General features: G+C 35.1%; 2 protein-coding genes across 2 annotated transcripts in view; one reads left to right on the forward strand and one right to left on the reverse strand.

Moving 5' to 3' along the window:
- On the forward strand, window positions 1–7,775 carry DLDH (dihydrolipoamide dehydrogenase). The gene is made up of 12 exons (XM_028182773.2): window positions 1–209; window positions 557–682; window positions 810–1,046; window positions 1,545–1,685; window positions 2,351–2,516; window positions 3,235–3,392; window positions 4,336–4,472; window positions 5,154–5,241; window positions 5,706–5,807; window positions 5,877–6,014; window positions 6,489–6,578; window positions 7,301–7,775. Exons 1-12 carry the CDS (start codon window positions 168–170, stop codon window positions 7,364–7,366), a joined length of 1,491 nt encoding a protein of 496 aa, XP_028038574.1. The 5' UTR covers window positions 1–167; the 3' UTR covers window positions 7,367–7,775.
- ca (RCC1 and BTB domain containing protein claret) overlaps window positions 7,725–15,533 on the reverse strand; it is a 24,250-nt gene continuing 16,441 nt past the window's right edge. Inside the window, exons 15-18 of the mRNA XM_028182783.2 lie at window positions 14,673–14,855; window positions 13,772–13,856; window positions 13,320–13,534; window positions 7,725–12,966 (exon numbers count right to left, since the gene is read on the reverse strand). Coding sequence (XP_028038584.2) covers window positions 12,037–12,966; window positions 13,320–13,534; window positions 13,772–13,856; window positions 14,673–14,855 — 1,413 coding nt within the window. The 3' untranslated portion in view covers window positions 7,725–12,036. The remainder of the gene's footprint in view (window positions 12,967–13,319; window positions 13,535–13,771; window positions 13,857–14,672; window positions 14,856–15,533) is intronic.

The following is a 15,533-nucleotide window of genomic DNA, read 5'->3' on the forward strand; positions in this document are numbered from 1 at the left end:
TCACAATTGACAAGATTTTGGCCTAAAGGTCTAAGATACCAGGCCATAAACTCCAAAAAAATATAAATCACAATTGACATTTGACAATCTCGACGTATTCCGCCTGCCGATCGCCAGGGCTCTGGATTTTATATTTTAATCCAAAAATTCAAAAGAAATTGCTAAACATGGGCTATAAATTTCTAAAACTTGCCTCTCCTACCTTTAGAGTAAGTACGAAAAAAAATAATCATTTCCTCTTAAAATTTACAATATCACAGAAGTTATGCAATGGTATAGGTCCCACCTATACGTATAGCTGTTTTTTACAGACATAAATACACCATAAATTATTCGTTTTAATAAATCTACAAAAAGTTTTTGCTCATCTTTGAATTCGATTTACAAAGGCAATAAAAACAAAATAAATAATTAACCTGTAATGACCTTCAAGCATGTGATCGTGTCATTCGGCGATAATCAGAGACGCTCTGATATTTAATCTCAGTAGTAATTTAATTTAAAAAAAAATTTATAACTTGTATTTCTATGTTGTAGTACTGTTTTTTTCTTACAGAGTGGAAGTTTAGTACGAATTGCTACAAGACAATATGCTACCACACATGATGCAGATCTTGTTGTTATCGGTTCGGGCCCTGGTGGATACGTCGCAGCTATTAAAGCTGCCCAGCTTGGCATGAAGGTCTGAATATTAAAAAGATGTTGTGGGCATAATTTCTATGCTATACATTTTTACAATTAGAATTAACTTTTAAAGATTAATATTAACCTAGAGTGAGTGATAAAAATATTATTGGTGCTTTCTTTAGGTGGTCTCAGTAGAAAAGGACCCTACTTTAGGAGGTACTTGTCTCAATGTTGGATGTATACCATCAAAAGCTTTACTGCACAACTCACATCTGTACCATATGGCTAAACATGACTTCAAGCAAAGGGGTATTGAAACTGGTGAAGTTACATTTGACTTCAAAAAGATGATGGAATATAAAGCTAATGCTGTTAAAGGCCTCACAGGAGGTATCGCAATGCTCTTTCAGAAGAACAAGGTGAGACATTGCATTATCAGATATTTGAATGACTAAGTTTAAAAAAAAAAATTATATTACTAATGTTAAAGCAAGCATACTCTTTCAATTTTGATCTCTGACAAATCTTTTAATATGCTTAGTTAGATCAATATAAGTTTTTTCTTAGTTTGTTTCATAAATAATAGATATTTTACAACTAATCAAGAGAGGTACGATATACACAATTGCAAAAAAATTGGTCATTTTGCACTAAACTAAAATATTGTTATCTAAAGCCTGTATAAACATATATATGAATATATAATAATATGAAAAAGAAATTAAAGTTTTACTTCATGATTATTTTTCACTGTAAACAAGTATCATTCAACCAGTTGTGTCTTGCTAAAATAATAGGTAGATATAATAGGGTAAGTAATTGAACACTGTTTTCCAATATGTAGAGGGGAACTATATTATTATTGTTTTAGTTGTATGTAAAAAAGGTTACTGTATTTGAATTTTTCATTATTGCAGGTTAATCTTGTCAAAGGTGTAGGAACTATAGTTGCCCCAAATAAAGTTGAAGTACACGGAGAGAAAGGTGTTGAGACTGTAAATACCAAAAATATTTTGATCGCTTCTGGGTCTGAAGTTACACCTTTCCCTGGAGTTACTGTAAGTTATTCTTAATAGATATGTTCATTTTATTAAGTGGCAAAAGGTGCAAATTGACAAAAGAAGATTTTCTTGCCCTCACAATAATCATATAAGAACAGATAGATTTTTGCCTTTTTAGTAGTGAAACTAGAAAAAAGTGGCTTACTTGCTGAAAATATTCCTTTTTGAAATTCTTACCTGTTCATATTAGAGGAATTCTGCTTTTGTCAATTCAATTAGCCATGATGTGTTCTAATTGATTACAAAATATAAGAGTAAATAAAAAAGAGTGAAACTGCTTGTAGCATATTGTGATTAAAATAATTAGATAAAACATTTTCCAGAATTGTTGTAGTTGGCATTGTACTATGCATTAGTTAATTAAAAAAATAGCTTTGTATTGCAATGCTGCGGCTTTTATTGTAATATCTCTGCACTGTTGTTGTTGTTGTAATAGTCTTAGGGTACCCCGCTGGTGAATAGGGCCCTCACAAGTTGTCTCCACTTGACCCTGTTTTGCACTTGCTCCTTGACATCACTCCAGTTCATGCCTGTAGTCCTCATCTCGCACTACTGATATTTTATTTGGAACAATAAAAATCTATTTTGAAGCTATTACATAATGATATTTCATCATAGTAGTTTTAAAACAATTTTAAAAATCTAGAATCACATCTATACAGTTTGATGAGAAACAAATAATCACATCGACTGGAGCACTTTCCTTGGAGTCAGTACCGAAAAAAATGTTGGTGATTGGAGCTGGAGTTATCGGTTTGGAACTTGGTTCTGTTTATCAAAGGCTTGGTGCTGATGTTACTGCAATTGAATTCCTAACTAGCATTGGAGGTAAAATATTAATTTTGTCAAGTGTCAAATAATAAAATATGTACAAGTTATTAATTCCCATATTTAACTATTAATTTAATTCGCTTTATTAATGAAATTTAAAAAAAATCTGTATCAGTCACTATCTAGATCTATCTGTTAAGCTAATTTAATATCAGAACTGAATTTAAAAGACTCAGACAATCACATAAACCTCAGTGTATTAATGTTGTCTGATTAGATAAAGTCACAAGATATTGCAAATAAAAAATGTAGTATCTAAGAATAAAGAGCTTTCAAGTAAACAGATAATAGTTTGTATGATTGATTATGCATCATCATACTGTCAAATAGTGTAGAGTAGTGTAGACCTTCAATACTCACAAAAGAATAATTTCGTTCACTGTGCTTTCGTTTCATTTAATTAAATATATATTTATTTTTTATTGATACGGGTGAACGGTGTCCGGTAAGAAATGGCGTGCGGAACACAGACATCACAACATGTATGCCTCCTAACCTTGCAATATGATTTGTAAATCTCTATCATAAAGTATACTGGCTATCACGCCCTTCAAACCGCTACATGTAAATTACTAAGATAGACAGTGAGATGGGTTATAATTCACCCTCTTATCATTAAATACACAAATTATTTTTGCCATATTGACGTTTACTACACTTCTTATTATGAAATTGACATATGAATTATGTTGATGCCTATTTTCCTATGTATTAGGTGTTGGTATTGATGGAGAGGTAGCCAAGACTCTTCAGAAAATCTTAAGCAAACAAGGAATGAAATTCAAACTGGGAACTAAAGTTTTAGGAGTTAAGAAAGAAGGTAGTACTATCAAAGTTGATGTTGAAGCTGCTAAAGGTGGCAATAAGGAAGTGGTAAGATTTAAGACATTTTGTTTCAAAGTAACTAAAACATAAGATAGAATAATAAACCTTTGATGAACTGTAGCTTCATAAAGAAAAACAGAGTGGAATAAAAGTGATAATAGGACTAAGGCATTTGAGGGCTCCAACGATTTATCGTGTATTTGTGCCTCATAGGAACTGTTTAAAGAATTTATTTGAAACAATATAGTCATATTTATTTTACAGTCTTACCACCCTCCACTGGTACATATTTTTCAGCAATACATTTTTTTGTTGCTTTTGAAGGCAGACGAGTTTACTTACTGCCAACCTGAAGGTGAGTGGTTACCGCTATTAATAGACGTCAGCAATAGCACAGCCACTCTCCACAAGCCTGGCTTGAAAAAGAACATGTCAGAACTGGGGGAAAGACAGTGGAAAGGAGTTTCATTTTAGAACCAGCTAATACGTGCCAAAAAAATATTAGGAACCACACTGTCAATGAACGCAGCGGATACAAGTAGTATAGATGAACTCTGCTTTGGAATAATCTTTAATAAATACTCAGACCGTTCTTTCAAACCACTGCATTCAGTCACAGTATGTAACCAGAGATCATATTTCCCACACACCCTTTTGCTCCGAGATGAAATTCTGTGAATCCTGAGTTCTTTGCCATGTTCTTTTTGAAATGAGTTTTTGAAAAAAGTTCCCAGAAATCGGCTATGGGTTGTTAGTGCCCCTGACATTGCTGTGTCTATAAGCGATTGTGTTCGATCAGGTGGTCCATATGCTCATATCAGTTTTTAGGCTATAAAAAGAATAATGTAATAAATTAATACTTGTACATCATAATATACCAAATGAATATTACTTTATTTATAATAACATATTTATTTCCTTTTGTCTTTGGCTACCTGTTTATTGTTAATATATTATATGGTCTGATATCTATCTTAAAAATATATTTCAGTTGGATTGCGATGTGGTGCTAATTTCAATTGGTCGCCGCCCTTACACTAAAGGTCTCGGGCTCGACAAAGTGGGCATCGCTTTGGATGACCGCGGCCGGATTCCTGTCAACAACAAATTCCAAACTACTGTACCCGGGTGGGTCATCCAAATTAACATACTGGTGTTAGGACCAGGTGGTTTTTTTACTGGTGGTAGGACCTCGTGTGAGTCCGCACCACCTATTTCTACCGTGAAGCAGTAATGCGTTTCGGTTTGAAGGGTGGGGCAGCCGTTGTAACTATACTGAGACCTTAGAACTTATATCTCAAGGTGGGTGGCGCATTTGCATTGTCGATGTCTTTGGGCTCTGGTAACCAGTTAACACCAGGTAGGCCGTGAACTCGTCCCCACATCAAAGAAATAAATAAAAAAACAATGTAATTCATTCGAGTTGCTATCTGCGTAACAGTCAATAGAAACGCTACGACTTTTACGTTCATACGACCTAATAGTCGAAATCTCAATCGCATTTGGATAAAGGGGAATAGCATTTGAATGAAGGAAACATAAGTACTTATGCGGACAGTATTTCTTGTGGCTCATAATATTCTATATTGCCAGTATTGTACACATGTGTCTGGGAGGAGAGTTAAATAGGTAAATAAGGAGCGGATACTGGTACAACAGACAAACGATAAGGAAGTATTAAGTATAGCATTCGCGGTACGCGATATTGTGATCATAAAATATGTATACAGAGACCGAGAGATAACCGATTGTGAATTTAAATCACGGACTGTTGCTAATAAAAAGGATTTCATTTTATATTATTTCCAGAATTTACGCTATTGGTGATGTAATTCACGGACCAATGTTGGCTCACAAAGCGGAGGACGAAGGTATCGTCTGCGTGGAAGGTATTAAGGTAAATAATATCAAACTAATTTTTATTAAATATTGACCATTGGCAATGCGGTGAATGGCTTTGTTATGTGTGAATATAATTGAATAGAAGCTTAAAATAGAATAGAATAGAATGAAAATAATCCAAATGTTTTCTATAAAAATGCTTGTCAATCAATCAACTACAAAATAAACCAATGACTGTACATGATTTGTTCTCAGTTATTATAGTTAATTATTGTAATGCAGATTAGCAATTTTCAATAAAATGGATAGACTTTTATAGACAACAAGGAAAGAAGGATAGCTAAGGATTAGATCTAAGTTTTAATTGAGATCGCTGTTATAGCAGACCTGACTATTTTTGTAACTACATATTTCTTAAGGCTTTAACTGCTTGAATCGCATTAAAACCATCAAAATAGAACTAAGTGATATTTCAATCGTTGAAGATGAAACTGAAAAAAGTTGTACACAAATTTTCAGGGTATGCCCGTCCACTTCAACTACGATGCAATTCCGTCGGTTATTTACACTTCACCCGAAGTTGGCTGGGTCGGAAAGACTGAAGAAGATTTAAAGAAAGAAGTAAGTCTCAGAACTTATTTGTTATGAAAATGCTAAGCTGTCATTCACAACTAATTAATATTGTTAAAGGGCAGAGCTTACAAAGTGGGTAAATTCCCATTCCTGGCGAACTCCAGAGCGAAGACGAATGGGGAAACTGAAGGTTTCGTCAAAGTGCTTTCCGATAAAACTACAGACGTAATCCTTGGGACTCACATAATTGGCCCTGTGAGTATAAAAAATTGTTAATGTTTATGCTGGCAAATGAGCACTTGACAAAATTAAATGTTATTAAAACTGTTAACAGTCTCAATCTTTCGATAGATCGCACTGCTTATTATTCTTAATAATAAATATTATATCGTAAAATATTATAATAAATTGTATTGTAAAGATTAAAAAATTAACCAGAAATAACCTTCTAAAATAAAAATGTAATATTTTTATGTTTATTTGTATGTGATACAAGCTCGTGTATTTTATTTGATTGTGTTGAAATTAGTAATGTTGCCTAACCAGGAAAAGTTTTGCCTACGGCACCACGACAGATGGCGCGCTACTAGCGCCATCTGTCGTTCAATTACGATAATAGATTTTATATTTTGAACATGAATCGCTTTTTTCCTATTTACTTTTTTAACGGATTTTTAAGATCATTATCAGCAATATTACTTGTATATAAATATTTGATATATTCATCAGGGCGGTGGTGAGTTGATCAACGAGGCTGTACTCGCGCAGGAGTATGGTGCCGCTGCTGAAGACGTTGCGAGAGTCTGTCACGCGCATCCTGTAAGTATAAATATACACAAAACGAAACCTAACAGTCAATTTTTTTCAGTTTCGTGAACATGTAACTCGCAAAATCCGCTTTGTACCTTAAAGCCATTAAATATTGATAGTAATTAATACCTTTAGTAATGATTTGCATTTTTTAAGATCTCAGTATAGTTACAACGGCTGGCCTACCCTTCAGACCGAAACGCATTATTACTGCTTCACGGCAGAAATAGGCAGGGCGGTGGTACCTACCCGCGCAGACTCACAAGATGTCCTACCACCAGTATCTTATCATGCATACAACTATACATATGTACATATAAAATCTTGCATTAGACGCCTTCAGCTCTAAAGCTAGGAGCAGGCTTAGGGACCCGCGAACCCTACTTGTCGAACTCTGCAAAGTTTGACCTGTAACCTAACCTAATCCACTGAGTTTCTCGCCGGATCTTCTCAGCCAGTCGCGATTCCGATCCGGTAGTAGATACATGCGCGAAGCAGCTGCTCTTGAGCTGTTAGGTTTCCTTACCTTACTTGAGTTATTAGGTTAGGCGCTTGGGCATTTGTTAGCAAAACCCACCCCTCATAGCTGAGCCTTTGCTCGCCCACTTGTTCTGGTGAAACTGGAAAGGCTTCCGAACAACCAGTAATCCCTCATTCATAAAAAAATGTACATACATATATACACACATATCATATATATTTGCATATAATTAATGTAAATTTGATTTCAGACATGTGCCGAAGCGCTACGTGAAGCAAATCTAGCAGCGTACTCCGGAAAACCAATCAACTTCTAAATGTAGAGGTGCTAATAATTAATGAACCCAATGAACAACTGGGTTTTTAGTCTATATTGTGTCCGCTTTAAGGAATCTTGTATGAATGAATCTGATTTGAAAGGAATCGTGCCGCGTACGTTTTTAAATATAAAGCTCAAGTAAATTATTACAAGAGTATTTGATAGCGTTGAAGGAACACACTGTTATTTATGAAATCATTAATTGTGACGCCAGTTTGCTAGTATGTGATATTTATTTGTATAATAACTAATAAATAATTTCAATAATACTTATTTTTGTTAAAGTACCGTTTAGTTTTTTTTTTGTGCAAGTGCAAACCTAAAGGATCCTTACTGTCACTAAAAATAAAACTACATTTGTGTATTTATCTTGTTTTGTAAATACCAGAATACATTCATGTAAGAAAGTTTTATTTTTATTTCTAAACTAAAAAACATTATAACAAAAAAATTAAATGGGAAATTCATAAAAACAACAAAGTTCAAAACTTGTGTTAACAAACGTATAAAATATAAATCTTGACTAGACAAACTAACGAGTAAACAGTTCGTGTTGTAGAAAGAAAATCAACAATGTCATTTTTAAATGAATCTAGTTGAAATACATTAATATAGTAAAGGATAATAATTGTAAAATGTCATGGATATAAAACATCTATTTTATAATGGATATATTAAATCTACAGTCAATTTACAGAACAATACAATCTGTGCTTAGTCGATAGCATTACGAAAAAACTATAAAATAGAATTATCAGTAGGTCGTTCTAGAACTATGTAGTTAACAACGAAAGTTAAAAGTAACAGTCGGAAGAAATGACTCGTGGAGTAAGAAGGTAGCGGTGGATAAAGCGGTGACCTATACTCTATTCCAATTACGAAGGTCCTTTTGACACTTCTTAGAACGTAACTCTTCACGTTTCGCATAATTTAAAATAATAAACATTTTTTGTTCATGGTCGTAAACATCATTTAAAAAAATACACAATCAATCTAAATCATTATACAATCAATTCACACACACAATAACATAATAATAACATATGTATCATTAGACTTCGTAATTGGAATAGAGTATGATTGGTTGAAACATTAAATTACTAGATCACGACAAGCCTCCGCTGAAGAAACGAATGACATTTACAATTTTGGTGTGAATCTCTCATGGATTTAACTAAGGCGGTCCGTTCATTTTCATAAGACTAATACAGTACACGCGGGCTAATTTAGTCGGCTTCGACTTCAGCAGGGTATTAATTGAAATGAATTATAGTAGTTATTTTGTCCGTGCAGTTTGGGTCTTAAAACATAGCCCGGCTAGGGCAGTGAGCATGTTGCGCGGGCGCAACGCCATTATCGATAAAAACTAATGAGTCATCGAAGGCAGGTACACGGCGCACATTGTATTATTATCGAGATCTAGCAGAACTTAATTAAAAATAATACTCCTCTAAATATTCTTAAAACTCCCTTTATTACACAGGTGTATAACCAAATAACCGATATTGAAAAAAAAAATATAGTGTGTAACACCATACAACACAAGGGAAGTCTCGAAACATAGGTTATGCGTACTAGCACGAGTGTATTGTTTAGTTTTGCTTTATTGCAGAATGCGAACAGGTCTGTTCTTGTCGTTTAAAGTGCTATAATTGGTCATTTTTATCGTTTGTTATATCATCGAGGATACGTTAAGGTAAGTTTGAACCTTATAATATTGAAATGTTATTAATTAATAACGTTTTTGCTGTAGTCCTTGAAAAAAAATTTCTTTTTGTGTTGACTTTTAAAAATATATGCAAGTGTATACACCGGGAAATCACTGTTATAGCATTCTACGGTTAATGTTCTTTGAAATTTAGTTGGAATCCCTTGCTCCTATTTGCCCCGCTCATACATTTTTTTTGTTTTCAGCGCAATGAAAAGGCGTCATATTCTTAATATATGGTTTCCAAGTAATAAAAAAAAGGTCAAAATAACCTTATAATTGAAAAAATACTACAATATTATGACAGAGGACTGTAGAAACCCTCCACGATCACTTCAAATGTTAATAAGTAGTCTTACAGCAAAAATACAATCTAAATGGGAGAAATGTAAGCGAAAATAACAGGGATCAATCTGGATTTAGTCAAACATTTCTGTTATCTTGGAGGCACAAGACATATGCCGAAGAGACAAGAAAACTTTATTTAGTACATTGTTCCTAGTACTACATGCCTTCTAGTAGGTATACACAAAATCCTCTCACACTCAATAGAAGTAATTGAAACATGCGTTTTACCTTTGGACCAATTAGCAGAAGAAGCTCAAGAAGCGAACAATAAGGAATATAGGAGGAATCGCGAGTATTTCAGCAGGAAAACAAGCAGAATTAACACCAATCAAGACGTACTTAACCGATTTCTGATAGGTTCAGATCCACTTCTATCTTCCAAATCAACAGTGCAAAATAGAACATGGGAGAAGAAACTTACTCGACGGAGGAAGATGGGTAGAAGGTTATGCGAATTTTTTTTAGTCTTTTGAATATATTTAGGGGTGTAAAATATATTTCTTGTGTATTTAGAACAAAGTTGGAGTATTAAAAATAATATTTTGAAAGAAAATAAAGATTAAATGATTTTTATTAATAATTAATGTTATTTATTTATTTATTTAGAAATACGAAATAACATCTAATATTAACATTTTATGACACGTAAAATTAAAAAAAGGTAAATTCACGCAAGATTGAATTAAGTTCTGCTAGATCTCGATAATAATACAGTGTGCGGCGGCGGGGTGGTATACGAAGGGTGATGAGACATTGTTATGTTATGAGTCATTTGTACTTACCTGCAAATTAAATTACATTATGTCGAAGAGAAATGTGTTTTTATGCATTCGTTCTCTGAATTTCTTTAGTGACACAATGGCTACTCTTTTGTTTAGTATCAAAACGGCAGAATTCATTCAAAATAATATTTGCACGTGTTGTTATCAACAATGTGTTAAAATTTTTAACTGAAATAAGAATAGATCCCGAAAAGTTACAAAGTGTTAATTTCTGCCGTTCTTGTTAACTTTCTGCGGCGATATGTGATGTAAGTGTTCGATTAGTGATTTTTTCTTTCATTTTTATCAGTAACCCACAAAATGACAAAACTAAATACACTATCGATAACGATTATCGACAACAATAATGCGCATCACTATGCCCGTCCGTCCATAAGGCTCGTGAGTGGAAGAGAGAGCGAAATACTCGCTTCACTGCTCCGACTTTTTATGATCCAAACTGCACGGACAAAATAATTCTACTATAGTAAATACGATGGCAATGAATTACCGAATGATGCCAAAAAAAGTTCTCCCACGACTAAGCACGTTTGGAAGTTCAGTACGCCTTTATATATTCAGTCCGGCTAAATCTACTACATAAAGTACTGTGCAAACTGCTGCGTATCTTATAGAATTGACAACAATCTTTACATAAACAAAACGGACATAAAAAACATTGAAAAAATATATATACTTGTATAAAATCATGCCAAAATCACCAATGATAACACATAAAAACTTAGAAACTTATATACATATATTACTACATATTTTAACACAAACAAAATCAGTCTACAAGAGAGCACAAATACTAAAAAGAGTAGAAAATGTATTATTTCCTATAAAGTCCTAAAAGTCTAAGGGGATTTCATCTCATTAGAGGTGTATGGTTATTAAGTAAAATTTCCATTATAGGATCCAGGATAATGAGCGATTACTGTTACCAAAGCTATTGCTTTTTAATCTATTGATTAAATTGCTATTTCAAAGAATTTAAGCGTAGAAAAAATGTATAGCAACTATAAAATCGAAACAGGATACAGAACCTCTTAGATTACACAAACATTAAACTGGGTGAGCATGAATATTGTGACATACCAGGTAAGTTATAGGTATTACAGAAAAAATACCAGGTTTTTCAAGCTCGACTTAGCTTAACTTTCCTGTACATTCTCTTCTTCTTCTTAGTCGAATATTTCATTGCTGAAGGTCATGTCCTTGAAAGCCCTTCGTGGCTCTTTGTACCCTCAGCTTCCATTTGCTTCGGTTTTCGGCTTCTCTCAGGGCGTTCGCAACAGAGAGTAGTGAGCGCAGATATCTGATCCGACCAACGGTATGGTGGCCGGCCGGCGGGTTTTTTCCCGTCTACCCACCACAATCAATCTTTCAAGGTTGTCTGGTGGCCGCCGAGCAATATGACTAAAGTAACCAAGAACCTTCTGGTAGCAAATCGTCGACAGTCTCGTTTCTCTTGGCGGTCCACGTACATTACACAATAATAACCCGATTTTATTCATAAATTTATCATAATAAAGAAATAAAAGTAATAAAATAACATTAAAACATAATCCTGTAAGAATAACAAATTCGAACAATCGAAAAATCAAACAAAACAATTTTATAATTTGATTCGTTTTAAAAATAATCGCTCATTGTTTAGTATTACAATAATAGTATCGGAAATACGAATACTCGTAGGTTCGAATAATATTTAAAAAATCTACGATAATATTAAATCTACGATAAGATCAAGGGATCTGCAAATTGATGCAAACGTTAATTCGATGGATATCATTGGAAACTAACACCAATAATTGCTCTGAGTCATCTTTCAAATCCCTTGCTAATTCAGCCCCATGTGTCCATTACCTGATTGCACATATTCAAGTAAAATTTTGGTGACAAAATCTCACTGTATTCTGAACAATCTTTCGAATACAGTATCGCAGTAATCATTGTAGTGGCATTAGATTCCATATACTTACGCAAAACACGTTCCAGTTCAGTTATAGATAAACTGTTATTAATGTAAAAATCTTTAGACAAACGGAAACATATTTCCCACAGTGTTGCGTCCACGGGGAATATGTTTATCAATTTATCAATCACATCAGCTGCTTTACCAGAGAGATCTTGTTCGAAAATGTTTACCGTTGCATTGGGTAGTTTTTTCTTCGACAGATATTTTAATTCATCACAGCAACATGGTAAAGATTTAAATGTTGATGGATCTATTACGTTATAGGCGACGTCGTTCAAAATAGCCAAGGACACCTCTTTTATCCTTTTTGCTATGACATTTGTAATAGTTATTTTGACCTCGTCTTTCCGGGTAGGTGGTCCAGCCTCGCAGTCCGCGCTGTGTTCAATCTCAAGGGGCGTGCTGTGTTGCACGTAGAAACAATCGTTTTGGGGACCGCGTTTTAAATTCTCTAACATTAACCTCAAACACTCAGAGTATGCGTTATTATGATAAGCTAATTTGGCAGCCATATTTAAATTCCTTGCTACATTGGCTTCGTTTATCCACGGTTTGAGTAGCATTATGACGTCATCGGCCCACGACTTCCTCTTGAAATCCTTCATAGACTGTAGTGGATTTAGTTGCGATACTATAGGTTGCCTTTGCAAGTCGTTGGCGCTAGATAACATGTCGACAGCGGCAACGGGCTGGAACAGGAACTTATGGTTCGTGCGGCTCGCTGGAATCTTGATTACGCGTTTCGTTGTTTTCATCATAATAACCCGATTACCTCCCTTCGTTTTCTCATTGGAGATCTGATGAAAAAAATTTATGTACATTTTTTTATTATTTTTTATTGCTTAGTTGGGTGGACGAGCTCACAGCCCACCTGGTGTTAAGTGGTTAATGGAGCCCATAGACATCTACGACGTAAATGCGCCACCCATCTTGAGATATAAGTTCTAAGGTCTCAAGTATAGTTACAACGGCTGCCCCACCCTTCAAACCGAAACGCATCACTGCTTCACGGCAGAAATAGGCAGGGCAGTGCTACCTACCCGCGCGGACTCACAATAGGTCCTATCACCAGTAAGATGAGATAGAAAATATCCACATTAATATGAGGATTAATCACAGTATTGCCAGATTCGAGTAATCGATAATTTACCTGTAAATGAGTGTTGCCAGTAGAATAAATTCGTCCATCGTCGTCGATATATACGGTGAAGTCACCACCGCACCCGACCAACGCTTTGGTATTAAACTCCATATTTTCATCAGCATCTGTAGTTTTCTCACTATCACTTTTCATAGTATGAGGTTGTGTCTCCGTACGAATTTTAACTTCGGTTGGAATCTGTATTTGTTTTCTATCGCCACTGCCTGTTCATAATTAAACAATTTAATTTAAAAAAAAAACAGATCTCTGCTGTCTTAACTGCTTTAAATGTGAAATTAAAGAAAATTATTACGTCACTTCATTTCTTTTGAAGAATATTAAATCTGCAGTAACAATAATTACTTTTAAAAAAATTAAAAAAATGTTTTTATTTATGATCTATATATTTTATGCTTATTGAGCATATTATATTATTAATTTGCATAATGATTAGACCTTACCTAGCTGTCCATCGAAATTAAGTCCCCAGGTATAAATAGAGCCCATGTTGTTTATTATGCATGAGTGATGCCAACCAGCGGATATCTGTAAATACGAATCGAACCACATTAAATATTTTTTCACAACAGAGATGTCGGAGGAACGTGATCTTTTTGCTAAATTTGGAACCTCTGGGTCTGCGGAGGGACTTCGGTTCCCTCTGTATTTTGTACCGTATGTTCCATGGGGAGTGCTCTAAGGAATTGTTTAAGATGATCCCCTCATCTCCTTTTTATCATCGCACCTCCCGCCATCGGAGCAGAGTTCATCCATATCATCTGGAACCGCTGCGTTCATCGACAGTGCGTTTCCAGAGGTCTTTTTTGTCACGTACCATCCGGCTATGGAATGAGCTCCCCTCCAAGGTGTTTCCTGAGCGCTATGACATGTCCTTATTTAAAAGAGGTTTGTGGAGAGTATTAAGCGGTAGGCAGCGGATTGGTTCTGCCCCTGGCATGGCTGAAGTCCATGGGCGACGGTAACCACTCACCATCAGGTGGGCCGTCTGCTCGTCTGCCTACAAGGGCAATAAAAAGGCAATCAAGGGCAATCCATCCTCAATAAATTCTCTTTGAAGGTGCCATCCAGGTTACCTCGTTACTGTCTTGGTCTGAGTACTCGGGTATTACTGTCCTTGTTGTCTTCCTTTTGTTTTTTATTATTTTTATTATTATTAGTATTGTTAAATCTCTGTTGATATATTAATGTAATGCATGCTGTGATTGCCTCTAATTAGAGTTGCAGTTATCAATTGCTCTATACATGTCAATGTTATTTTATGTCTTACTGTAAACCCTGATGGTAATTCTTAAATAAATAAAAATTAAAAAAATTACTAGTAAATTATCCGGATCTAATTACCTGTACGATTCTCCCTCGCACGTTGGTAGTGTCGACGCAGGAGGGTGCGAGGTATCTGTCGTTATCGTCGTGGAAGGGCAGGGTGGGGGAGGAGGGCTCTGCGGCGCGTCGTGCGGCGGCGGCGCGCACCTGCTGCGGACTGGCGCCCCACACGTACACCTCGCCTTTGTGTGTTAACGCCAACTGTTTAAAATTATTTCATTACTAGCGGCCCGCTCCGGCTCAGCTCGGGTCTTTAACAAAAATTTCAACGATATTTGACGTTGTTCTATTTTTTTTAATAAAAGAACACTTATTGCGGCGTAACTATAATAGTTAGACACATGATGTCGCGACACTTTTTGTAAATAATAATGTGTTCTACAAAGTCGTAGTACATTATTTTTTTCTATCATCAATAGTTTTCGCAGGGCACGCGATGCAAAGAATATTTTAGGTAATTTTTTTACACCTTGGGTTACATTATTGGAGTTTTAGTAAGGATCCCTAATATTTTTCAAAAAAGATTATAGCCTATGTCACACGGGAATAGTGTAGCTTTCACACAGTAAGAGAATTTTTCAAATTGGTTCAGTAGTTTCGGAGCCTATTCAATACAAACAAACAATTCTTTCCTCTTTATAATATATTAGTATTAGTATAGATAGAGATTTGAAACGAGTCTTCAGCGGTAATGGATATTGTATGGATCAGCTTGTTGGACCATGAAAATGGCGGATGAAAGGAGATTGCATGCAGCAGAGATGCGAATGTTGCGATGGATGTGTGGAGTAACCAGAATGGATAGAATACGAAATGAATATGTTAGAGGAAGTCTGAAAGTGGCACCTGTGACAGAGAAGTTGGGAAGTGCGCGTTTGG

The sequence above is a fragment of the Bombyx mandarina genome, chromosome 22, assembly GCF_030267445.1.
Source record: "Bombyx mandarina strain Sakado chromosome 22, ASM3026744v2".
Taxonomy (NCBI): Eukaryota; Metazoa; Arthropoda; class Insecta; order Lepidoptera; family Bombycidae; genus Bombyx; species Bombyx mandarina.